General features: G+C 46.1%; 1 protein-coding gene across 1 annotated transcript in view; it reads left to right on the top strand.

Annotated features, from left to right (window-relative positions):
- Nucleotides 1–24,380, top strand: part of LOC124040704 — a 35,495-nt gene extending 11,115 nt beyond the window's left edge. The window contains exons 2-6 of the mRNA XM_046357779.1: nt 20,066–20,082; nt 20,311–21,003; nt 21,208–21,514; nt 22,999–23,206; nt 23,343–24,380. Coding sequence (XP_046213735.1) covers nt 20,066–20,082; nt 20,311–21,003; nt 21,208–21,514; nt 22,999–23,206; nt 23,343–24,304 — 2,187 coding nt within the window. The 3' untranslated portion in view covers nt 24,305–24,380. The remainder of the gene's footprint in view (nt 1–20,065; nt 20,083–20,310; nt 21,004–21,207; nt 21,515–22,998; nt 23,207–23,342) is intronic.
- Nucleotides 24,381–25,915: the final 1,535 nt, after the last annotated feature.

Genomic DNA, 25,915 nt, shown 5'->3' with positions numbered 1-25,915 from the left:
GTGGTGTCAGCTGGCTGACTCTACGTTAGTAGTGGTGCCAGTAGGCTTACTCTACGTTTGTAGTGGTGCCAGTAGGCTTACTCTACATTAGTAGTGGTGCCAGTAGGCTTACTCTATGTTAGTAGTGGTGCCAGTAGGCTTACTCTACATTAGTAGTGGTGCCAGTAGGCTTACTCTACGTTTGTAGTGGTGTCAGTAGGCTGACTCTACATTAGTAGTGGTGCCAGTAGGCTTACTCTACATTAGTAGTGGTGCCAGTAGGCTTACTCTACATTAGTAGTGGTGCCAGTAGGCTTACTCTACGTCTGTAGTGGTGTCAGTAGGCTGACTCTACATTAGTAGTGGTGCCAGTAGGCTTACTCTACATTAGTAGTGGTGCCAGTAGGCTTACTCTACATTAGTAGTGGTGCCAGTAGGCTTACTCTACGTTTGTAGTGGTGTCAGTAGGCTGACTCTACATTAGTAGTGGTGCCAGTAGGCTTACTCTACATTAGTAGTGGTGCCAGTAGGCTTACTCTACATTAGTAGTGGTGTCAGCTGGCTGACTCTACGTTAGTAGTGGTGCCAGTAGGCTTACTCTACGTTTGTAGTGGTGCCAGTAGGCTTACTCTACATTAGTAGTGGTGCCAGTAGGCTTACTCTATGTTAGTAGTGGTGTCAGTAGGCTTACTCTACGTTAGTAGTGGTGCCAGTAGGCTTACTCTACATTAGTAGTGGTGCCAGTAGGCTTACTCTACATTAGTAGTGGTGCCAGTAGGCTTACTCTATGTTAGTAGTGGTGTCAGTAGGCTTACTCTATGTTAGTAGTGGTGCCAGTAGGCTTACTCTATGTTAGTAGTGGTGCCAGTAGGCTTACTCTACATTAGTAGTGGTGCCAGTAGGCTTACTCTACATCAGTAGTGGTGTCAGTAGGCTTACTCTATGTTAGTAGTGGTGCCAGTAGGCTTACTCTAGGTTAGTAGTGGTGCCAGTAGGCTGACTCTAGGTTAGTAGTGGTGCCAGTAGGCTTACTCTACATCAGTAGTGGTGCCAGTAGGCTTACTCTACATCAGTAGTGGTGTCAGTAGGCTTACTCTACATCAGTAGTGGTGCCAGTAGGCTGACTCTAGGTTAGTAGTGGTGCCAGTAGGCTGACTCTAGGTTAGTATTGGTGCCAGTAGGCTGACTCTAGGTTAGTAGTGGTGCCAGTAGGCTGACTCTAGGTTAGTAGTGGTGCCAGTAGGCTTACTCTAGGTTAGTAGTGGTGCCAGTAGGCTTACTCTACATCAGTAGTGGTGCCAGTAGGCTTACTCTACATCAGTAGTGGTGTCAGTAGGCTTACTCTACATCAGTAGTGGTGCCAGTAGGCTTACTCTACATCAGTAGTGGTGCCAGTAGGCTTACTCTACATCAGTAGTGGTGCCAGTAGGCTTACTCTATGTTAGTAGTGGTGCCAGTAGGCTTACTCTACATCAGTAGTGGTGCCAGTAGGCTTACTCTAGGTTAGTAGTGGTGCCAGTAGGCTTACTCTACATCAGTAGTGGTGCCAGTAGGCTTACTCTACATCAGTAGTGGTGCCAGTAGGCTTACTCTAGGTTAGTAGTGGTGTCAGTAGGCTTACTCTACATCAGTAGTGGTGCCAGTAGGCTTACTCTATGTTAGTAGTGGTGCCAGTAGGCTTACTCTACATCAGTAGTGGTGCCAGTAGGCTTACTCTAGGTTAGTAGTGGTGCCAGTAGGCTTACTCTACATTAGTAGTGGTGCCAGTAGGCTTACTCTATGTTAGTAGTGGTGCCAGTAGGCTTACTCTACATTAGTAGTGGTGCCAGTAGGCTTACTCTACATCAGTAGTGGTGCCAGTAGGCTTACTCTACATCAGTAGTGGTGCCAGTAGGCTTACTCTATGTTAGTAGTGGTGCCAGTAGGCTTACTCTACATCAGTAGTGGTGCCAGTAGGCTTACTCTAGGTTAGTAGTGGTGCCAGTAGGCTTACTCTACATCAGTAGTGGTGCCAGTAGGCTTACTCTACATCAGTAGTGGTGCCAGTAGGCTTACTCTACATCAGTAGTGGTGTCAGTAGGCTTACTCTATGTTAGTAGTGGTGCCAGTAGGCTTACTCTACATTAGTAGTGGTGCCAGTAGGCTTACTCTACATTAGTAGTGGTGCCAGTAGGCTTACTCTACATTAGTAGTGGTGCCAGTAGGCTTACTCTACGTCTGTAGTGGAGTCAGTAGGCTTACTCTACATTAGTAGTGGTGTCAGCTGGCTGACTCTAGGTTAGTAGTGGTGCCAGTAGGCTTACTCTACATCAGTAGTGGTGCCAGTAGGCTTACTCTAGGTTAGTAGTGGTGCCAGTAGGCTTACTCTACATCAGTAGTGGTGCCAGTAGGCTTACTCTAGGTTAGTAGTGGTGCCAGTACGCTTACTCTAGGTTAGTAGTGGTGCCAGTAGGCTTACTCTACATCAGTAGTGGTGCCAGTAGGCTTACTCTACATCAGTAGTGGTGCCAGTAGGCTTACTCTACATCAGTAGTGGTGCCAGTAGGCTTACTCTACATCAGTAGTGGTGCCAGTAGGCTTACTCTAGGTTAGTAGTGGTGCCAGTAGGCTTACTCTACATCAGTAGTGGTGCCAGTAGGCTTACTCTATGTTAGTAGTGGTGCCAGTAGGCTTACTCTAGGTTAGTAGTGGTGCCAGTAGGCTTACTCTACGTTTGTAGTGGTGCCAGTAGGCTTACTCTACATCAGTAGTGGTGCCAGTAGGCTTACTCTACATCAGTAGTGGTGTCAGTAGGCTTACTCTATGTTAGTAGTGGTGCCAGTAGGCTTACTCTACATTAGTAGTGGTGCCAGTAGGCTTACTCTACATTAGTAGTGGTGCCAGTAGGCTTACTCTACATTAGTAGTGGTGCCAGTAGGCTTACTCTACGTCTGTAGTGGTGTCAGTAGGCTTACTCTACATTAGTAGTGGTGTCAGCTGGCTGACTCTACGTTAGTAGTGGTGCCAGTAGGCTTACTCTACGTTAGTAGTGGTGCCAGTAGGCTTACTCTACATTAGTAGTGGTGCCAGTAGGCTTACTCTACATTAGTAGTGGTGCCAGTAGGCTTACTCTACGTCTGTAGTGGTGTCAGTAGGCTTACTCTACATTAGTAGTGGTGTCAGCTGGCTGACTCTACGTTAGTAGTGGTGCCAGTAGGCTTACTCTACGTTTGTAGTGGTGCCAGTAGGCTTACTCTACATTAGTAGTGGTGCCAGTAGGCTTACTCTATGTTAGTAGTGGTGCCAGTAGGCTTACTCTACATTAGTAGTGGTGCCAGTAGGCTTACTCTACGTTTGTAGTGGTGCCAGTAGGCTTACTCTAGGTTAGTAGTGGTGCCAGTAGGCTTACTCTACGTTTGTAGTGGTGCCAGTAGGCTTACTCTAGGTTAGTAGTGGTGCCAGTAGGCTTACTCTACATCAGTAGTGGTGCCAGTAGGCTTACTCTACATCAGTAGTGGTGCCAGTAGGCTTACTCTAGGTTAGTAGTGGTGCCAGTAGGCTTACTCTACATCAGTAGTGGTGCCAGTAGGCTTACTCTACGTTTGTAGTGGTGCCAGTAGGCTTACTCTACATCAGTAGTGGTGCCAGTAGGCTTACTCTAGGTTAGTAGTGGTGCCAGTAGGCTTACTCTACGTTTGTAGTGGTGCCAGTAGGCTTACTCTACATTAGTAGTGGTGCCAGTAGGCTTACTCTATGTTAGTAGTGGTGTCAGTAGGCTTACTCTACGTTAGTAGTGGTGCCAGTAGGCTTACTCTACATTAGTAGTGGTGCCAGTAGGCTTACTCTACATTAGTAGTGGTGCCAGTAGGCTTACTCTATGTTAGTAGTGGTGTCAGTAGGCTTACTCTATGTTAGTAGTGGTGCCAGTAGGCTTACTCTATGTTAGTAGTGGTGCCAGTAGGCTTACTCTACATTAGTAGTGGTGCCAGTAGGCTTACTCTACATCAGTAGTGGTGTCAGTAGGCTTACTCTATGTTAGTAGTGGTGCCAGTAGGCTTACTCTAGGTTAGTAGTGGTGCCAGTAGGCTGACTCTAGGTTAGTAGTGGTGCCAGTAGGTAGTGGTGCCAGTAGGCTTACTCTACATCAGTAGTGGTGTCAGTAGGCTTACTCTACATCAGTAGTGGTGCCAGTAGGCTGACTCTAGGTTAGTAGTGGTGCCAGTAGGCTTACTCTACATCAGTAGTGGTGCCAGTAGGCTTACTCTACATCAGTAGTGGTGCCAGTAGGCTTACTCTAGGTTAGTAGTGGTGCCAGTAGGCTTACTCTACATCAGTAGTGGTGCCAGTAGGCTTACTCTACGTTTGTAGTGGTGCCAGTAGGCTTACTCTACATTAGTAGTGGTGTCAGCTGGCTGACTCTACGTTAGTAGTGGTGCCAGTAGGCTTACTCTACGTTTGTAGTGGTGCCAGTAGGCTTACTCTACATTAGTAGTGGTGCCAGTAGGCTTACTCTATGTTAGTAGTGGTGTCAGTAGGCTTACTCTACGTTAGTAGTGGTGCCAGTAGGCTTACTCTACATTAGTAGTGGTGCCAGTAGGCTTACTCTACATTAGTAGTGGTGCCAGTAGGCTTACTCTATGTTAGTAGTGGTGTCAGTAGGCTTACTCTATGTTAGTAGTGGTGCCAGTAGGCTTACTCTATGTTAGTAGTGGTGCCAGTAGGCTTACTCTACATTAGTAGTGGTGCCAGTAGGCTTACTCTACATCAGTAGTGGTGTCAGTAGGCTTACTCTATGTTAGTAGTGGTGCCAGTAGGCTTACTCTAGGTTAGTAGTGGTGCCAGTAGGCTGACTCTAGGTTAGTAGTGGTGCCAGTAGGCTTACTCTACATCAGTAGTGGTGCCAGTAGGCTTACTCTACATCAGTAGTGGTGTCAGTAGGCTTACTCTACATCAGTAGTGGTGCCAGTAGGCTGACTCTAGGTTAGTAGTGGTGCCAGTAGGCTGACTCTAGGTTAGTATTGGTGCCAGTAGGCTGACTCTAGGTTAGTAGTGGTGCCAGTAGGCTGACTCTAGGTTAGTAGTGGTGCCAGTAGGCTTACTCTAGGTTAGTAGTGGTGCCAGTAGGCTTACTCTACATCAGTAGTGGTGCCAGTAGGCTTACTCTACATCAGTAGTGGTGTCAGTAGGCTTACTCTACATCAGTAGTGGTGCCAGTAGGCTTACTCTACATCAGTAGTGGTGCCAGTAGGCTTACTCTACATCAGTAGTGGTGCCAGTAGGCTTACTCTATGTTAGTAGTGGTGCCAGTAGGCTTACTCTACATCAGTAGTGGTGCCAGTAGGCTTACTCTAGGTTAGTAGTGGTGCCAGTAGGCTTACTCTACATCAGTAGTGGTGCCAGTAGGCTTACTCTACATCAGTAGTGGTGCCAGTAGGCTTACTCTAGGTTAGTAGTGGTGTCAGTAGGCTTACTCTACATCAGTAGTGGTGCCAGTAGGCTTACTCTATGTTAGTAGTGGTGCCAGTAGGCTTACTCTACATCAGTAGTGGTGCCAGTAGGCTTACTCTAGGTTAGTAGTGGTGCCAGTAGGCTTACTCTACATTAGTAGTGGTGCCAGTAGGCTTACTCTATGTTAGTAGTGGTGCCAGTAGGCTTACTCTACATTAGTAGTGGTGCCAGTAGGCTTACTCTACATCAGTAGTGGTGCCAGTAGGCTTACTCTACATCAGTAGTGGTGCCAGTAGGCTTACTCTATGTTAGTAGTGGTGCCAGTAGGCTTACTCTACATCAGTAGTGGTGCCAGTAGGCTTACTCTAGGTTAGTAGTGGTGCCAGTAGGCTTACTCTACATCAGTAGTGGTGCCAGTAGGCTTACTCTACATCAGTAGTGGTGCCAGTAGGCTTACTCTACATCAGTAGTGGTGTCAGTAGGCTTACTCTATGTTAGTAGTGGTGCCAGTAGGCTTACTCTACATTAGTAGTGGTGCCAGTAGGCTTACTCTACATTAGTAGTGGTGCCAGTAGGCTTACTCTACATTAGTAGTGGTGCCAGTAGGCTTACTCTACGTCTGTAGTGGAGTCAGTAGGCTTACTCTACATTAGTAGTGGTGTCAGCTGGCTGACTCTAGGTTAGTAGTGGTGCCAGTAGGCTTACTCTACATCAGTAGTGGTGCCAGTAGGCTTACTCTAGGTTAGTAGTGGTGCCAGTAGGCTTACTCTACATCAGTAGTGGTGCCAGTAGGCTTACTCTAGGTTAGTAGTGGTGCCAGTACGCTTACTCTAGGTTAGTAGTGGTGCCAGTAGGCTTACTCTACATCAGTAGTGGTGCCAGTAGGCTTACTCTACATCAGTAGTGGTGCCAGTAGGCTTACTCTACATCAGTAGTGGTGCCAGTAGGCTTACTCTACATCAGTAGTGGTGCCAGTAGGCTTACTCTAGGTTAGTAGTGGTGCCAGTAGGCTTACTCTACATCAGTAGTGGTGCCAGTAGGCTTACTCTATGTTAGTAGTGGTGCCAGTAGGCTTACTCTAGGTTAGTAGTGGTGCCAGTAGGCTTACTCTACGTTTGTAGTGGTGCCAGTAGGCTTACTCTACATCAGTAGTGGTGCCAGTAGGCTTACTCTACATCAGTAGTGGTGTCAGTAGGCTTACTCTATGTTAGTAGTGGTGCCAGTAGGCTTACTCTACATTAGTAGTGGTGCCAGTAGGCTTACTCTACATTAGTAGTGGTGCCAGTAGGCTTACTCTACATTAGTAGTGGTGCCAGTAGGCTTACTCTACGTCTGTAGTGGTGTCAGTAGGCTTACTCTACATTAGTAGTGGTGTCAGCTGGCTGACTCTACGTTAGTAGTGGTGCCAGTAGGCTTACTCTACGTTAGTAGTGGTGCCAGTAGGCTTACTCTACATTAGTAGTGGTGCCAGTAGGCTTACTCTACATTAGTAGTGGTGCCAGTAGGCTTACTCTACGTCTGTAGTGGTGTCAGTAGGCTTACTCTACATTAGTAGTGGTGTCAGCTGGCTGACTCTACGTTAGTAGTGGTGCCAGTAGGCTTACTCTACGTTTGTAGTGGTGCCAGTAGGCTTACTCTACATTAGTAGTGGTGCCAGTAGGCTTACTCTATGTTAGTAGTGGTGCCAGTAGGCTTACTCTACATTAGTAGTGGTGCCAGTAGGCTTACTCTACGTTTGTAGTGGTGCCAGTAGGCTTACTCTAGGTTAGTAGTGGTGCCAGTAGGCTTACTCTACGTTTGTAGTGGTGCCAGTAGGCTTACTCTAGGTTAGTAGTGGTGCCAGTAGGCTTACTCTACATCAGTAGTGGTGCCAGTAGGCTTACTCTACATCAGTAGTGGTGCCAGTAGGCTTACTCTAGGTTAGTAGTGGTGCCAGTAGGCTTACTCTACATCAGTAGTGGTGCCAGTAGGCTTACTCTACGTTTGTAGTGGTGCCAGTAGGCTTACTCTACATCAGTAGTGGTGCCAGTAGGCTTACTCTAGGTTAGTAGTGGTGCCAGTAGGCTTACTCTACATCAGTAGTGGTGCCAGTAGGCTTACTCTACATCAGTAGTGGTGCCAGTAGGCTTACTCTACATCAGTAGTGGTGCCAGTAGGCTTACTCTAGGTTAGTAGTGGTGCCAGTAGGCTTACTCTACATCAGTAGTGGTGCCAGTAGGCTTACTCTAGGTTAGTAGTGGTGCCAGTAGGCTTACTCTACATCAGTAGTGGTGCCAGTAGGCTTACTCTAGGTTAGTAGTGGTGCCAGTAGGCTTACTCTACATCAGTAGTGGTGCCAGTAGGCTTACTCTACATCAGTAGTGGTGCCAGTAGGCTTACTCTACATCAGTAGTGGTGCCAGTAGGCTTACTCTACATCAGTAGTGGTGCCAGTAGGCTTACTCTAGGTTAGTAGTGGTGCCAGTAGGCTTACTCTACATCAGTAGTGGTGCCAGTAGGCTTACTCTATGTTAGTAGTGGTGCCAGTAGGCTTACTCTAGGTTAGTAGTGGTGCCAGTAGGCTTACTCTACGTTTGTAGTGGTGCCAGTAGGCTTACTCTACATCAGTAGTGGTGCCAGTAGGCTTACTCTACATCAGTAGTGGTGTCAGTAGGCTTACTCTATGTTAGTAGTGGTGCCAGTAGGCTTACTCTACATTAGTAGTGGTGCCAGTAGGCTTACTCTACATTAGTAGTGGTGCCAGTAGGCTTACTCTACATTAGTAGTGGTGCCAGTAGGCTTACTCTACGTCTGTAGTGGTGTCAGTAGGCTTACTCTACATTAGTAGTGGTGCCAGTAGGCTTACTCTAGGTTAGTAGTGGTGCCAGTAGGCTTACTCTACATCAGTAGTGGTGCCAGTAGGCTTACTCTACATCAGTAGTGGTGCCAGTAGGCTTACTCTACATCAGTAGTGGTGCCAGTAGGCTTACTCTACATCAGTAGTGGTGCCAGTAGGCTTACTCTAGGTTAGGTGGTAGTAGTGGTGGTGCCAGTAGGCTTACTCTATGTTAGTAGTGGTGCCAGTAGGCTTACTCTAGGTTAGTAGTGGTGCCAGTAGACTTACTCTACGTTTGTAGTGGTGCCAGTAGGCTTACTCTACATCAGTAGTGGTGTCACATCAGTAGTGGTGTCAGTAGGCTTACTCTATGTTAGTAGTGGTGCCAGTAGGCTTACTCTACATTAGTAGTGGTGCCAGTAGGCTTACTCTACATTAGTAGTGGTGCCAGTAGGCTTACTCTACATTAGTAGTGGTGCCAGTAGGCTTACTCTACGTCTGTAGTGGAGTCAGTAGGCTTACTCTACATTAGTAGTGGTGTCAGTGGCTGACTCTAGGTTAGTAGTGGTGCCAGTAGGCTTACTCTACATCAGTAGTGGTGCCAGTAGGCTTACTCTAGGTTAGTAGTGGTGCCAGTAGGCTTACTCTACATCAGTAGTGGTGCCAGTAGGCTTACTCTAGGTTAGTAGTGGTGCCAGTACGCTTACTCTAGGTTAGTAGTGGTGCCAGTAGGCTTACTCTACATCAGTAGTGGTGCCAGTAGGCTTACTCTACATCAGTAGTGGTGCCAGTAGGCTTACTCTACATCAGTAGTGGTGCCAGTAGGCTTACTCTACATCAGTAGTGGTGCCAGTAGGCTTACTCTAGTTAGTAGTGGTGCCAGTAGGCTTACTCTACATCAGTAGTGGTGCCAGTAGGCTTACTCTATGTTAGTAGTGGTGCCAGTAGGCTTACTCTAGGTTAGTAGTGGTGCCAGTAGGCTTACTCTACGTTTGTAGTGGTGCCAGTAGGCTTACTCTACATCAGTAGTGGTGCCAGTAGGCTTACTCTACATCAGTAGTGGTGTCAGTAGGCTTACTCTATGTTAGTAGTGGTGCCAGTAGGCTTACTCTACATTAGTAGTGGTGCCAGTAGGCTTACTCTACATTAGTAGTGGTGCCAGTAGGCTTACTCTACATTAGTAGTGGTGCCAGTAGGCTTACTCTACGTCTGTAGTGGTGTCAGTAGGCTTACTCTACATTAGTAGTGGTGTCAGCTGGCTGACTCTACGTTAGTAGTGGTGCCAGTAGGCTTACTCTACGTTAGTAGTGGTGCCAGTAGGCTTACTCTACATTAGTAGTGGTGCCAGTAGGCTTACTCTACATTAGTAGTGGTGCCAGTAGGCTTACTCTACGTCTGTAGTGGTGTCAGTAGGCTTACTCTACATTAGTAGTGGTGTCAGCTGGCTGACTCTAGTAGTGGTGCCAGTAGGCTTACTCTACGTTTGTAGTGGTGCCAGTAGGCTTACTCTACATTAGTAGTGGTGCCAGTAGGCTTACTCTATGTTAGTAGTGGTGCCAGTAGGCTTACTCTACATTAGTAGTGGTGCCAGTAGGCTTACTCTACATTTGTAGTGGTGTCAGTAGGCTGACTCTACATTAGTAGTGGTGCCAGTAGGCTTACTCTACATTAGTAGTGGTGCCAGTAGGCTTACTCTACATTAGTAGTGGTGCCAGTAGGCTTACTCTACGTCTGTAGTGGTGTCAGTAGGCTTACTCTACATTAGTAGTGGTGTCAGCTGGCTGACTCTACGTTAGTAGTGGTGCCAGTAGGCTTACTCTACGTTTGTAGTGGTGCCAGTAGGCTTACTCTACATTAGTAGTGGTGCCAGTAGGCTTACTCTATGTTAGTAGTGGTGTCAGTAGGCTTACTCTACGTTAGTAGTGGTGCCAGTAGGCTTACTCTACATTAGTAGTGGTGCCAGTAGGCTTACTCTACATTAGTAGTGGTGCCAGTAGGCTTACTCTATGTTAGTAGTGGTGTCAGTAGGCTTACTCTATGTTAGTAGTGGTGCCAGTAGGCTTACTCTATGTTAGTAGTGGTGCCAGTAGGCTTACTCTACATTAGTAGTGGTGCCAGTAGGCTTACTCTACATCAGTAGTGGTGTCAGTAGGCTTACTCTATGTTAGTAGTGGTGCCAGTAGGCTTACTCTAGGTTAGTAGTGGTGCCAGTAGGCTGACTCTAGGTTAGTAGTGGTGCCAGTAGGCTTACTCTACATCAGTAGTGGTGCCAGTAGGCTTACTCTACATCAGTAGTGGTGTCAGTAGGCTTACTCTACATCAGTAGTGGTGCCAGTAGGCTGACTCTAGGTTAGTAGTGGTGCCAGTAGGCTGACTCTAGGTTAGTATTGGTGCCAGTAGGCTGACTCTAGGTTAGTAGTGGTGCCAGTAGGCTGACTCTAGGTTAGTAGTGGTGCCAGTAGGCTTACTCTAGGTTAGTAGTGGTGCCAGTAGGCTTACTCTACATCAGTAGTGGTGCCAGTAGGCTTACTCTACATCAGTAGTGGTGTCAGTAGGCTTACTCTACATCAGTAGTGGTGCCAGTAGGCTTACTCTACATCAGTAGTGGTGCCAGTAGGCTTACTCTACATCAGTAGTGGTGCCAGTAGGCTTACTCTATGTTAGTAGTGGTGCCAGTAGGCTTACTCTACATCAGTAGTGGTGCCAGTAGGCTTACTCTAGGTTAGTAGTGGTGCCAGTAGGCTTACTCTACATCAGTAGTGGTGCCAGTAGGCTTACTCTACATCAGTAGTGGTGCCAGTAGGCTTACTCTAGGTTAGTAGTGGTGTCAGTAGGCTTACTCTACATCAGTAGTGGTGCCAGTAGGCTTACTCTATGTTAGTAGTGGTGCCAGTAGGCTTACTCTACATCAGTAGTGGTGCCAGTAGGCTTACTCTAGGTTAGTAGTGGTGCCAGTAGGCTTACTCTACATTAGTAGTGGTGCCAGTAGGCTTACTCTATGTTAGTAGTGGTGCCAGTAGGCTTACTCTACATTAGTAGTGGTGCCAGTAGGCTTACTCTACATCAGTAGTGGTGCCAGTAGGCTTACTCTACATCAGTAGTGGTGCCAGTAGGCTTACTCTATGTTAGTAGTGGTGCCAGTAGGCTTACTCTACATCAGTAGTGGTGCCAGTAGGCTTACTCTAGGTTAGTAGTGGTGCCAGTAGGCTTACTCTACATCAGTAGTGGTGCCAGTAGGCTTACTCTACATCAGTAGTGGTGCCAGTAGGCTTACTCTACATCAGTAGTGGTGTCAGTAGGCTTACTCTATGTTAGTAGTGGTGCCAGTAGGCTTACTCTACATTAGTAGTGGTGCCAGTAGGCTTACTCTACATTAGTAGTGGTGCCAGTAGGCTTACTCTACATTAGTAGTGGTGCCAGTAGGCTTACTCTACGTCTGTAGTGGAGTCAGTAGGCTTACTCTACATTAGTAGTGGTGTCAGCTGGCTGACTCTAGGTTAGTAGTGGTGCCAGTAGGCTTACTCTACATCAGTAGTGGTGCCAGTAGGCTTACTCTAGGTTAGTAGTGGTGCCAGTAGGCTTACTCTACATCAGTAGTGGTGCCAGTAGGCTTACTCTAGGTTAGTAGTGGTGCCAGTACGCTTACTCTAGGTTAGTAGTGGTGCCAGTAGGCTTACTCTACATCAGTAGTGGTGCCAGTAGGCTTACTCTACATCAGTAGTGGTGCCAGTAGGCTTACTCTACATCAGTAGTGGTGCCAGTAGGCTTACTCTACATCAGTAGTGGTGCCAGTAGGCTTACTCTAGGTTAGTAGTGGTGCCAGTAGGCTTACTCTACATCAGTAGTGGTGCCAGTAGGCTTACTCTATGTTAGTAGTGGTGCCAGTAGGCTTACTCTAGGTTAGTAGTGGTGCCAGTAGGCTTACTCTACGTTTGTAGTGGTGCCAGTAGGCTTACTCTACATCAGTAGTGGTGCCAGTAGGCTTACTCTACATCAGTAGTGGTGTCAGTAGGCTTACTCTATGTTAGTAGTGGTGCCAGTAGGCTTACTCTACATTAGTAGTGGTGCCAGTAGGCTTACTCTACATTAGTAGTGGTGCCAGTAGGCTTACTCTACATTAGTAGTGGTGCCAGTAGGCTTACTCTACGTCTGTAGTGGTGTCAGTAGGCTTACTCTACATTAGTAGTGGTGTCAGCTGGCTGACTCTACGTTAGTAGTGGTGCCAGTAGGCTTACTCTACGTTAGTAGTGGTGCCAGTAGGCTTACTCTACATTAGTAGTGGTGCCAGTAGGCTTACTCTACATTAGTAGTGGTGCCAGTAGGCTTACTCTACGTCTGTAGTGGTGTCAGTAGGCTTACTCTACATTAGTAGTGGTGTCAGCTGGCTGACTCTACGTTAGTAGTGGTGCCAGTAGGCTTACTCTACGTTTGTAGTGGTGCCAGTAGGCTTACTCTACATTAGTAGTGGTGCCAGTAGGCTTACTCTATGTTAGTAGTGGTGCCAGTAGGCTTACTCTACATTAGTAGTGGTGCCAGTAGGCTTACTCTACGTTTGTAGTGGTGTCAGTAGGCTGACTCTACATTAGTAGTGGTGCCAGTAGGCTTACTCTACATTAGTAGTGGTGCCAGTAGGCTTACTCTACATTAGTAGTGGTGCCAGTAGGCTTACTCTACGTCTGTAGTGGTGTCAGTAGGCTTACTCTACATTAGTAGTGGTGTCAGCTGGCTGACTACGTTAGTAGTGGTGCCAGTAGGCTTACTCTACGTTTGTAGTGGTGCCAGTAGGCTTACTCTACATTAGTAGTGGTGCCAGTAGGCTTACTCTATGTTAGTAGTGGTGTCAGTAGGCTTACTCTACGTTAGTAGTGGTGCCAGTAGGCTTACTCTACATTAGTAGTGGTGCCAGTAGGCTTACTCTACATTAGTAGTGGTGCCAGTAGGCTTACTCTATGTTAGTAGTGGTGTCAGTAGGCTTACTCTATGTTAGTAGTGGTGCCAGTAGGCTTACTCTATGTTAGTAGTGGTGCCAGTAGGCTTACTCTACATTAGTAGTGGTGCCAGTAGGCTTACTCTACATCAGTAGTGGTGTCAGTAGGCTTACTCTATGTTAGTAGTGGTGCCAGTAGGCTTACTCTAGGTTAGTAGTGGTGCCAGTAGGCTGACTCTAGGTTAGTAGTGGTGCCAGTAGGCTTACTCTACATCAGTAGTGGTGCCAGTAGGCTTACTCTACATCAGTAGTGGTGTCAGTAGGCTTACTCTACATCAGTAGTGGTGCCAGTAGGCTGACTCTAGGTTAGTAGTGGTGCCAGTAGGCTGACTCTAGGTTAGTATTGGTGCCAGTAGGCTGACTCTAGGTTAGTAGTGGTGCCAGTAGGCTGACTCTAGGTTAGTAGTGGTGCCAGTAGGCTTACTCTAGGTTAGTAGTGGTGCCAGTAGGCTTACTCTACATCAGTAGTGGTGCCAGTAGGCTTACTCTACATCAGTAGTGGTGTCAGTAGGCTTACTCTACATCAGTAGTGGTGCCAGTAGGCTTACTCTACATCAGTAGTGGTGCCAGTAGGCTTACTCTACATCAGTAGTGGTGCCAGTAGGCTTACTCTATGTTAGTAGTGGTGCCAGTAGGCTTACTCTACATCAGTAGTGGTGCCAGTAGGCTTACTCTAGGTTAGTAGTGGTGCCAGTAGGCTTACTCTACATCAGTAGTGGTGCCAGTAGGCTTACTCTACATCAGTAGTGGTGCCAGTAGGCTTACTCTAGGTTAGTAGTGGTGTCAGTAGGCTTACTCTACATCAGTAGTGGTGCCAGTAGGCTTACTCTATGTTAGTAGTGGTGCCAGTAGGCTTACTCTACATCAGTAGTGGTGCCAGTAGGCTTACTCTAGGTTAGTAGTGGTGCCAGTAGGCTTACTCTACATTAGTAGTGGTGCCAGTAGGCTTACTCTATGTTAGTAGTGGTGCCAGTAGGCTTACTCTACATTAGTAGTGGTGCCAGTAGGCTTACTCTACATCAGTAGTGGTGCCAGTAGGCTTACTCTACATTAGTAGTGGTGCCAGTAGGCTTACTCTATGTTAGTAGTGGTGCCAGTAGGCTTACTCTACATTAGTAGTGGTGCCAGTAGGCTTACTCTACATTAGTAGTGGTGTCAGTAGGCTTACTCTACATTTGTAGTGGTGCCAGTAGGCTTACTCTACATTAGTAGTGGTGCCAGTAGGCTTACTCTACATTAGTAGTGGTGCCAGTAGGCTTACTCTACATCAGTAGTGGTGCCAGTAGGCTTACTCTACATTAGTAGTGGTGCCAGTAGGCTTACTCTATGTTAGTAGTGGTGCCAGTAGGCTTACTCTACATTAGTAGTGGTGCCAGTAGGCTTACTCTACATTAGTAGTGGTGCCAGTAGGCTTACTCTACATTAGTAGTGGTGCCAGTAGGCTTACTCTACATTAGTAGTGGTGCCAGTAGGCTTACTCTATGTTAGTAGTGGTGCCAGTAGGCTTACTCTACATTAGTAGTGGTGCCAGTAGGCTTACTCTACATTAGTAGTGGTGCCAGTAGGCTTACTCTACATTAGTAGTGGTGCCAGTAGGCTTACTCTACGTCTGTAGTGGTGTCAGTAGGCTTACTCTACATTAGTAGTGGTGTCAGCTGGCTGACTCTACGTTAGTAGTGGTGCCAGTAGGCTTACTCTACGTTAGTAGTGGTGCCAGTAGGCTTACTCTACATTAGTAGTGGTGCCAGTAGGCTTACTCTACATTAGTAGTGGTGCCAGTAGGCTTACTCTACGTCTGTAGTGGTGTCAGTAGGCTTACTCTACATTAGTAGTGGTGTCAGTAGGCTTACTCTACGTTTGTAGTGGTGCCAGTAGGCTTACTCTACATTAGTAGTGGTGCCAGTAGGCTTACTCTATGTTAGTAGTGGTGCCAGTAGGCTTACTCTACATTAGTAGTGGTGCCAGTAGGCTTACTCTACGTTTGTAGTGGTGTCAGTAGGCTTACTCTACATTAGTAGTGGTGCCAGTAGGCTTACTCTACATTAGTAGTGGTGCCAGTAGGCTTACTCTACATTAGTAGTGGTGCCAGTAGGCTTACTCTACGTCTGTAGTGGTGTCAGTAGGCTTACTCTACATTAGTAGTGGTGCCAGTAGGCTTACTCTACGTCTGTAGTGGTGTCAGTAGGCTTACTCTACATTAGTAGTGGTGTCAGCTGGCTGACTCTACGTTAGTAGTGGTGCCAGTAGGCTTACTCTACGTTAGTAGTGGTGCCAGTAGGCTTACTCTACATTAGTAGTGGTGCCAGTAGGCTTACTCTACATTAGTAGTGGTGCCAGTAGGCTTACTCTACGTCTGTAGTGGTGTCAGTAGGCTTACTCTACATTAGTAGTGGTGTCAGTAGGCTTACTCTACGTTTGTAGTGGTGCCAGTAGGCTTACTCTACATTAGTAGTGGTGCCAGTAGGCTTACTCTATGTTAGTAGTGGTGCCAGTAGGCTTACTCTACATTAGTAGTGGTGCCAGTAGGCTTACTCTACGTTTGTAGTGGTGTCAGTAGGCTTACTCTACATTAGTAGTGGTGCCAGTAGGCTTACTCTACATTAGTAGTGGTGCCAGTAGGCTTACTCTACATTAGTAGTGGTGCCAGTAGGCTTACTCTACGTCTGTAGTGGTGTCAGTAGGCTTACTCTACATTAGTAGTGGTGTCAGCTGGCTGACTCTACGTTAGTAGTGGTGCCAGTAGGCTTACTCTACGTTTGTAGTGGTGCCAGTAGGCTTACTCTACATTAGTAGTGGTGCCAGTAGGCTTACTCTACATTAGTAGTGGTGCCAGTAGGCTTACTCTACATTAGTAGTGGTGCCAGTAGGCTTACTCTACATTAGTAGTGGTGCCAGTAGGCTTACTCTATGTTAGTAGTGGTGCCAGTAGGCTTACTCTACATTAGTAGTGGTGCCAGTAGGCTTACTCTACATTAGTAGTGGTGCCAGTAGGCTTACTCTACGTCTGTAGTGGTGTCAGTAGGCTTACTCTACATTAGTAGTGGTGTCAGCTGGCTGACTCTACGTTAGTAGTGGTGCCAGTAGGCTTACTCTACATTAGTAGTGGTGCCAGTAGGCTTACTCTACATTAGTAGTGGTGCCAGTAGGCTTACTCTACATTAGTAGTGGTGCCAGTAGGCTTACTCTACGTCTGTAGTGGTGTCAGTAGGCTTACTCTACATTAGTAGTGGTGTCAGTAGGCTTACTCTAGGTTTGTAGTGGTGCCAGTAGGCTTACTCTACATTAGTAGTGGTGCCAGTAGGCTTACTCTATGTTAGTAGTGGTGCCAGTAGGCTTACTCTACATTAGTAGTGGTGCCAGTAGGCTTACACTAGTTTGTAGTGGTGTCAGTAGGCTTACTCTACATTAGTAGTGGTGCCAGTAGGCTTACTCTACATTAGTAGTGGTGCCAGTGGGCTTACTCTACATTAGTAGTGGTGCCAGTAGGCTTACTCTACGTCTGTAGTGGTGTCAGTAGGCTTACTCTACATTAGTAGTGGTGTCAGCTGGCTGACTCTAGGTTAGTAGTGGTGCCAGTAGGCTTACTCTACGTTAGTAGTGGTGCCAGTAGGCTTACTCTACATTAGTAGTGGTGCCAGTAGGCTTACTCTACATTAGTAGTGGTGCCAGTAGGCTTACTCTACGTCTGTAGTGGTGTCAGTAGGCTTACTCTACATTAGTAGTGGTGTCAGTAGGCTTACTCTACGTTTGTAGTGGTGCCAGTAGGCTTACTCTACATTAGTAGTGGTGCCAGTAGGCTTACTCTATGTTAGTAGTGGTGCCAGTAGGCTTACTCTACATTAGTAGTGGTGCCAGTAGGCTTACTCTACGTTTGTAGTGGTGTCAGTAGGCTTACTCTACATTAGTAGTGGTGCCAGTAGGCTTACTCTACATTAGTAGTGGTGCCAGTAGGCTTACTCTACATTAGTAGTGGTGCCAGTAGGCTTACTCTACGTCTGTAGTGGTGTCAGTAGGCTTACTCTACATTAGTAGTGGTGTCAGCTGGCTGACTCTACGTTAGTAGTGGTGCCAGTAGGCTTACTCTACGTTTGTAGTGGTGCCAGTAGGCTTACTCTACATTAGTAGTGGTGCCAGTAGGCTTACTCTATGTTAGTAGTGGTGCCAGTAGGCTTACTCTACATTAGTAGTGGTGCCAGTAGGCTTACTCTACATTAGTAGTGGTGTCAGCTGGCTGACTCTACGTTAGTAGTGGTGCCAGTAGGCTTACTCTACATTAGTAGTGGTGCCAGTAGGCTTACTCTACATTAGTAGTGGTGCCAGTAGGCTTACTCTATGTTAGTAGTGGTGCCAGTAGGCTTACTCTACATTAGTAGTGGTGCCAGTAGGCTTACTCTACATTAGTAGTGGTGCCAGTAGGCTTACTCTACATTAGTAGTGGTGCCAGTAGGCTTACTCTACATTAGTAGTGGTGCCAGTAGGCTTACTCTACATTAGTAGTGGTGCCAGTAGGCTTACTCTATGTTAGTAGTGGTGCCAGTAGGCTTACTCTACATTAGTAGTGGTGCCAGTAGGCTTACTCTATGTTAGTAGTGGTGCCAGTAGGCTTACTCTACATTAGTAGTGGTGCCAGTAGGCTTACTCTACATTAGTAGTGGTGCCAGTAGGCTTACTCTACGTCTGTAGTGGTGTCAGTAGGCTTACTCTACATTAGTAGTGGTGTCAGCTGGCTGACTCTACGTTAGTAGTGGTGCCAGTAGGCTTACTCTACGTCTGTAGTGGTGTCAGTAGGCTTACTCTACATTAGTAGTGGTGTCAGTAGGCTTACTCTACGTTTGTAGTGGTGCCAGTAGGCTTACTCTACATTAGTAGTGGTGCCAGTAGGCTTACTCTATGTTAGTAGTGGTGTCAGTAGGCTTACTCTACATTAGTAGTGGTGTCAGCTGGCTGACTCTACGTTAGTAGTGGTGCCAGTAGGCTTACTCTACGTCTGTAGTGGTGTCAGTAGGCTTACTCTACATTAGTAGTGGTGTCAGTAGGCTTACTCTACGTTTGTAGTGGTGCCAGTAGGCTTACTCTACATTAGTAGTGGTGCCAGTAGGCTTACTCTATGTTAGTAGTGGTGCCAGTAGGCTTACTCTACATTAGTAGTGGTGCCAGTAGGCTTACACTACGTTTGTAGTGGTGTCAGTAGGCTTACTCTACATTAGTAGTGGTGCCAGTAGGCTTACTCTACATTAGTAGTGGTGCCAGTAGGCTTACTCTACATTAGTAGTGGTGCCAGTAGGCTTACTCTACGTCTGTAGTGGTGTCAGTAGGCTTACTCTACATTAGTAGTGGTGTCAGCTGGCTGACTCTACGTTAGTAGTGGTGCCAGTAGGCTTACTCTACGTTAGTAGTGGTGCCAGTAGGCTTACTCTACATTAGTAGTGGTGCCAGTAGGCTTACTCTACATTAGTAGTGGTGCCAGTAGGCTTACTCTACGTCTGTAGTGGTGTCAGTAGGCTTACTCTACATTAGTAGTGGTGTCAGTAGGCTTACTCTACGTTTGTAGTGGTGCCAGTAGGCTTACTCTACATTAGTAGTGGTGCCAGTAGGCTTACTCTATGTTAGTAGTGGTGCCAGTAGGCTTACTCTACATTAGTAGTGGTGCCAGTAGGCTTACTCTACGTTTGTAGTGGTGTCAGTAGGCTTACTCTACATTAGTAGTGGTGCCAGTAGGCTTACTCTACATTAGTAGTGGTGCCAGTAGGCTTACTCTACATTAGTAGTGGTGCCAGTAGGCTTACTCTACGTCTGTAGTGGTGTCAGTAGGCTTACTCTACATTAGTAGTGGTGTCAGCTGGCTGACTCTACGTTAGTAGTGGTGCCAGTAGGCTTACTCTACGTTTGTAGTGGTGCCAGTAGGCTTACTCTACATTAGTAGTGGTGCCAGTAGGCTTACTCTATGTTAGTAGTGGTGCCAGTAGGCTTACTCTACATTAGTAGTGGTGCCAGTAGGCTTACTCTACATTAGTAGTGGTGCCAGTAGGCTTACTCTACGTTAGTAGTGGTGCCAGTAGGCTTACTCTACATTAGTAGTGGTGCCAGTAGGCTTACTCTACATTAGTAGTGGTGTCAGTAGGCTTACTCTACATTAGTAGTGGTGTCAGTAGGCTTACTCTACGTTAGTAGTGGTGCCAGTAGGCTTACTCTACATTAGTAGTGGTGTCAGTAGGCTTACTCTACGTTAGTAGTGGTGCCAGTAGGCTTACTCTACATTAGTAGTGGTGTCAGTAGGCTTACTCTACGTTAGTAGTGGTGCCAGTAGGCTTACTCTACATTAGTAGTGGTGTCAGTAGGCTTACTCTACGTTAGTAGTGGTGCCAGTAGGCTTACTCTACATTAGTAGTGGTGTCAGTAGGCTTACTCTACGTTAGTAGTGGTGCCAGTAGGCTTACTCTACATTAGTAGTGGTGTCAGTAGGCTTACTCTACGTTTGTAGTGGTGCCAGTAGGCTTACTCTACGTTAGTAGTGGTGTCAGTAGGCTTACTCTACGTTAGTAGTGGTGCCAGTAGGCTTACTCTACATTAGTAGTGGTGTCAGTAGGCTTACTCTACATTAGTAGTGGTGCCAGTAGGCTTACTCTACATTAGTAGTGGTGTCAGTAGGCTTACTCTACGTTAGTAGTGGTGCCAGTAGGCTTACTCTACATTAGTAGTGGTGACAGTAGGCTTACTCTACATTAGTAGTGGTGCCAGTAGGCTTACTCTACGTTTGTGTAACGTATAGGAAGTGGATAATCAGACAGGCTGAACTTAGGCCTTAAATGTCTATTTTATGATCCTTATACCAATTTTTGCTGTGGCTTTTTTCAACAGGATGAGGTCTACGACTCGTAAGTCCTCTTTCATCATTTATTGTGAATTCAAAGGGATCTTTCATGTGGGTTGATAAAAAATACAAAAGATTACCATTGAATAATTCAGAATTTAAAAAAACAAATGACCCCCTATTCCCTATGTAGTGCACTACTTTTGACCAGGACCCATAGGGCTCTAGTCAAAATTAGTGCACAGGGGATTAATTAGGGTGCCATTTGAGATTGATTGATTTTGTCCTGCAGAAACCTGGTCAACAGGTTCACAGAGGGAGTCACCCTCAACTACAAATACCTCCAGCGCTTGGAGGGGCGGCTGGACATGAAGAAGCTACAGATAGACAGACTGAACGCTGAAGCGAACTTTGACCTCTCTTCCTGCTGCTGCTATGGTTCTGACTCCTGCTCTGGTGGACCCTCCTGCAGCTACACCTCTGACTCCTGGTCTGAGAGGTCCTCCTGCAGATACACCTCTGACTCCTGCTCTGGGAGGTCCTCCTGCAGCTACACCTCTGACTCCTGGTCTGAGAGGTCCTCCTGCAGATACACCTCTGACTCCTGCTCTGGGAGGTCCTCCTGCGGAAACACCTCTAGAACTAAAACACATTCTAGATCACATTGTAGATCTTCCAGGTCCTCCTCCAGACCTAGTGGTGGTGACTGCAGCACCTGCCGACACTGTAACAAACGGCCGGACAGGTTCCTGGGCGATAGTCTGGATAGTCCCTACCCATTGGATAGCCTGGATTGCCCTCACCCATTGGATAGCCCCAGCCCAGTGGAAAGCCCCAGACAACCATTTAGTCTTAGCCCACTACCAGGAGATGATAAGGGGCACGTCAGATACTACGGCTCCACGCAAGCCTCCAACACCTCCTGCCGTTCGACTCGCCACTCCTCTGAAAATGCCTCCCAATGGTTCTCTCCCAGCCCCTCGAGGTACGTGAATCCTTCTATCTCCTCCCCTAGCTCCTCTAAGTATCTGACTCCTCCCCTAGCACCTCTAATTATCTGACTCCTCCCCTAGCTCCTCTAAGTATCTGACTCCTCCCCTAGCTCCTCTAATTATCTGACTCCTCCCCTAACACCTCTAAGTAACTGACTCCTCCCCTAGCTCCTCTAATTATCTGACTCCTCCCCTAGCTCCTCTAAGTACGTGAATCCTTCTGACTCTCGGCTGCCTCTGGAATATCATCAAAGCCCTCGGCAGCCTACTATTGGTTACTACGACACCACCAAGATGGAGGACAAAGGGGACTATGTTCCTGTGGTTGCTACTACTGTTAAATTTTCACCTGGCTGCAAAGACCGCTCCAACCCCGCTGACTGCTCCGAGACTCAGAAGGCCAACTGTGTAGACCATTCCAAGACTCCGATGACAGTGTTTGAGATCGTTCCAGGGAAAAGTGACCCACCTGTCCTGCACAGCTGGAACCAACGACGCCTAGAGGTAAATGTGCAACAGAAGGTCTGTATAAATTACCCTTTAAAATGTCTCTGCGTCCCAAATGGCAATTTATCCCCCATAGATCTCTGGTCTAAGGTAGTGTGCACTATATATATGTACGTAGGGAATAGGGTGCCATAGGGCTCTGGTCTAAAGTAGTGCACTATTGGGGAATAGGGTGCCATAGGGCTCTGGTCTAAAGTAGAGCACTTTATGGGGAATCGGGTGCCATAGGGCTCTGGTCTAAAGTAGTGCACTATATATATGTATGTAGGGAATAGGGTGCCATAGGGCTCTGGTCTAAAGTAGTGCACTATATATATGTACGTAGGGAATAGGGTGCCATAGGGCTCTGGTCTAAAGTAGTGCACTATATATATGTACGTAGGGAATAGGGTGCCATAGGGCTCTGGTCTAAAGTAGTGCACTATATATATGTACGTAGGGAATAGGGTGCCATAGGGCTCTGGTCTAAAGTAGTGCACTATATATATGTACGTAGGGAATAGGGTGCCTTTTTGGACGCACACCCTGTTGAGGAGTTGTTGGGTTTGGTGGTAATCTGATGTAATCTGATGTAATCTAATGTAATCTAATGTAATCTAATCTAATTTAATGTAATCTGATGTAATCTAATGTAATCTGATGTAATCTAATGTAATCTAATGTAATCTGATGTAATCTGATGTAATCTAATGTAATCTGATGTAATCTGATGTAATCTAATGTAATCTGATGTAATCTAATGTAATCTAATGTAATCTGATGTAATCTGATGTAATCTAATGTAATCTGATGTAATCTGATGTAATCTAATGTAATCTGATGTAATCTAATGTAATTTAATGTAATCTGATGTAATCTAATGTAATCTAATGTAATCTAATGTAATCTGATGTAATCTAATGTAATCTGATGTAATCTGATGTAATCTGATGTAATCTAATGTAATCTAATGTAATCTAATGTAATCTGATGTAATCTGATGTAATCTAATGTAATCTGATGTAATCTGATGTAATCTAATGTAATCTGATGTAATCTAATGTAATCTAATGTAATCTGATGTAATCTAATGTAATCTAATCTAATTTAATGTAATCTGATGTAATCTAATGTAATCTAATCTAATTTAATGTAATCTGATGTAATCTAATGTAATCTAATGTAATCTGATGTATTCTGATGTAATCTGATGTAATCTAATGTAATCTGATGTAATCTAATGTAATCTAATGTAATCTAATGTAATCTGATGTAATCTAATGTAATCTGATGTAATCTAATGTAATCTAATTTAATGTAATCTAATGTAATCTAATGTAATCTAATCTAATTTAATGTAATTTAATGTAATCTGATGTAATCTAATGTAATCTAATGTAATCTAATGTAATCTGATGTATTCTGATGCAATCTAATGTAATCTGATGTAATCTAATGTAATCTGATCTAATTTAATGTAATCTGATGTAATCTAATCGAAGGTAGCCCATAATGAGAGACTGAAGGGAGGAGGGACCAACACCACCTCTAACCTGACCTCTACCTCCACCCACCTCGAAACCACCCAGTCCACCTCAACCTCATCTCAGGCTAAAACAAGAAGGATCGCCAGGAAAACCACCAGCCTTCCAGACTTCTCCCCGCAGCGTGTCAACAACCCTCCTAGTCTCAGTGGGTTGGAGGGTAAAGGTAAACCCAAGTCTTTATAAGAGTTAACACTACCAAGTTTATCTTCTTTTTGATGCTTGAAGTCACTGCCCCAAATATCAACACTGTAAAAAAAAAAGTACTCCTGCACCCACAATCTGTATTTTTTGGGGTCAAGACAAGCCGTCCATCCGGATGTACCTGCAGGGTGGGGCCCAGATCACCTTCATCACCCAGGATATCCAGGAGAAGCTGGAGTCCCATGTCCGTCGCAAGCAGAGCCAGTGCCTCTGGGGATTCCCCAAGCTGGTTACCAGGTACGTGGGAGACCACCTTGCCGACCTGGCTGCCCAGGCCCCCTCCGCTTCCGGCGACAGCAAGACGGTTAAAATCCCTGGCAAGATCATGGGCAACGTAAGCGACCATGTTGGCCGAGGGCAGCGAAACACAGAGTTGTGTTTCAGGCTGAGTAACAGGACAAGGCCAGGGGAGGAGAGAGAGGAGACCCAGGCTACTAGTCCTGCAGCTACAGCCAAACTCAAGGACAATTTATACAGCTCACCTGCCAACAGCAGGCCTGTGGAGAAGACTCCCTTCACCAGCACCAGCAGCACCACTACTCCCCAGCCAGCCGAGACCCACACTACCAGACCCACCCAGACCAGCCGATCTCTGGACGAGTCCTCCCTCCAGATGGCCCTGAACCCAGTGACCCTGACCCAGGAGAGACGCCAGCTGGAGATGCATGTGAAGAGCTCAAACCCCCCCCTCCCTGGCATGGTGGCCACCAGCCAGACAACCCTTTCCTCAGCAACCAGGCAGCCAACTAGGCAGCCCATCCAGGCAGCAGCCCTCGACCCTCTGAAATGCCCTGCGCTACTAAGGCGGAGGGATCCGTCGGCAGCGGAGGGATACGCGTCTTCTATGGACCCAGAGGCACCGAGGTGTCAAGAGGAGAATCTGGTGATGAAGCCCACATCTTCGGCCACCCCTTCGACCTCCTCAGCCCACCCTCACAGCTCAGCTCTGGAGACTTGGACCGGCATAGACACTGTCTCAGGACCCCGCTCTGCCTCCACCCCCATACGACTGTTGTGTTATGACACGGACACAGAAAGGCTATTTGTGTTTACTACATAGATCTACATGGACTATTTGTTTTGGTACCAGACGATTCAGAACTGATACATTTTCTTTAACTAATAAAAAGGTTTTGCATTTCATAATGGTTGACTTTGACTTGTTCTCGTAATCCATCAGATGTGTCTGTTAAAGGTATCATAATATTAAGTTATGGCCTTTATTAGCATCTTAAGACAATTCCATATTAAGCTAACATACGGAATTGTTTTAAGATGGATCATTTAGCTAATTTTAGGATTCTAGGAGGTATAAAAAAAGACACAGAGTTGAAGTGGGGGAGTTTACATACACCTTAGAGCCAAATACATTTACTGACATTCAATCCTAGTATAAATCCCTGTTTTAGGTCAGTTAGGATCACCACTTTATTTACAGAATGTCAAATGTCAGAATAATACTAGAGACAATTACTTATTTCAGCTTTTATTTCTTTCATCACATTCCCAGTGGGTCAGAAGTTTACATACACTCAATTAGTATTTGGTAGCATTGCCTTTAAATGGTTTAACTTGGGTCAAACGTGTCGGGTAGCCTTCCACAAGCTACCCACAATAAGTTGGGTGAATTTTGGCCCATTCCTCCACGTACTTTTGGTCATGTAGTGTACTTGTTTTGTCCAATTACTGTGAACTTTAAGGTACCATACAGTACCAGTCGAAAGTTAGGACACACCTACTCATTCAAGGGTTTTTCTTTATTTTTACGATTTTCTACTTTCTACAATAATAGTGAAGACATCACAACTATGAAATAACACGTATGGAATCATGTAGTAACCAAAAAAGTGTTCAACAAATCAAAATATATTTTATATTTGAGGTTCTTGAGGGGAAAAGGAAAAAGCACACTGTTATTGATAGTATCACTGATCTTTAATAAGCTTACTTATCGGCCTCACGGCCTTCATCAGAGATTTTGTGAATTAAAAAAATAATTGCACCCTTATGTAGACCTAGCCCCGCCCACATTCGATCAATGCATTAAAAGGGGCTAGAGGCCAAAGAAAAACAAATAAGTGCTACCAAATATAACAATATGCATTTCATAAATATTCAAATAAAGTGTGTAATTAGGACGTATTAAACACGTCTGTAAAACCACTATGAGGACATAGCAAGTTTTAATTAATCATTGGGTACATCGTACGAAAAACATCAGAGTAATCTTAAATAGGGACATATTTCATGTTCAAATGTACAACATAACATACATAGGCATTTCATCATTAAGTCCTTTAGGAAATAATGTCTGGAGGGTGAAAATCCCAAAACATTCCCTTTAACTCAGAGTATTATCCTTCTTTCCACTCCTCTCCTCTTTTGACCTCACCCTCTCACCTTCCCCCCCCCTACTCACAAGGCAGGCAATACGCTCGACCTCATCTTTACTAGATGCTGTTCTTCCACTAACCTCATTGCAACTCCCCTCCAAGTCTCCGACCACTACCTTGTATCCTTTTCCCTCTCGCTCTCATCCAACACTTCCCACACTGCCCCTACTCGGATGGTATCGCGCCGTCCCAACCTTCGCTCTCTCTCCCCCGCTACTCTCTCCTCTTCCATCCTATCATCTCTTCCCTCTGCTCAAACCTTCTTCAACCTATCTCCT

The sequence above is a fragment of the Oncorhynchus gorbuscha genome, linkage group LG08 (genome assembly GCF_021184085.1).
Source record: "Oncorhynchus gorbuscha isolate QuinsamMale2020 ecotype Even-year linkage group LG08, OgorEven_v1.0, whole genome shotgun sequence".
Lineage (NCBI taxonomy): Eukaryota > Metazoa > Chordata > Actinopteri > Salmoniformes > Salmonidae > Oncorhynchus > Oncorhynchus gorbuscha.
Note: the sequence above shows the minus strand (reverse complement) of the source record. Positions and strands in the feature narration are given on the sequence as shown.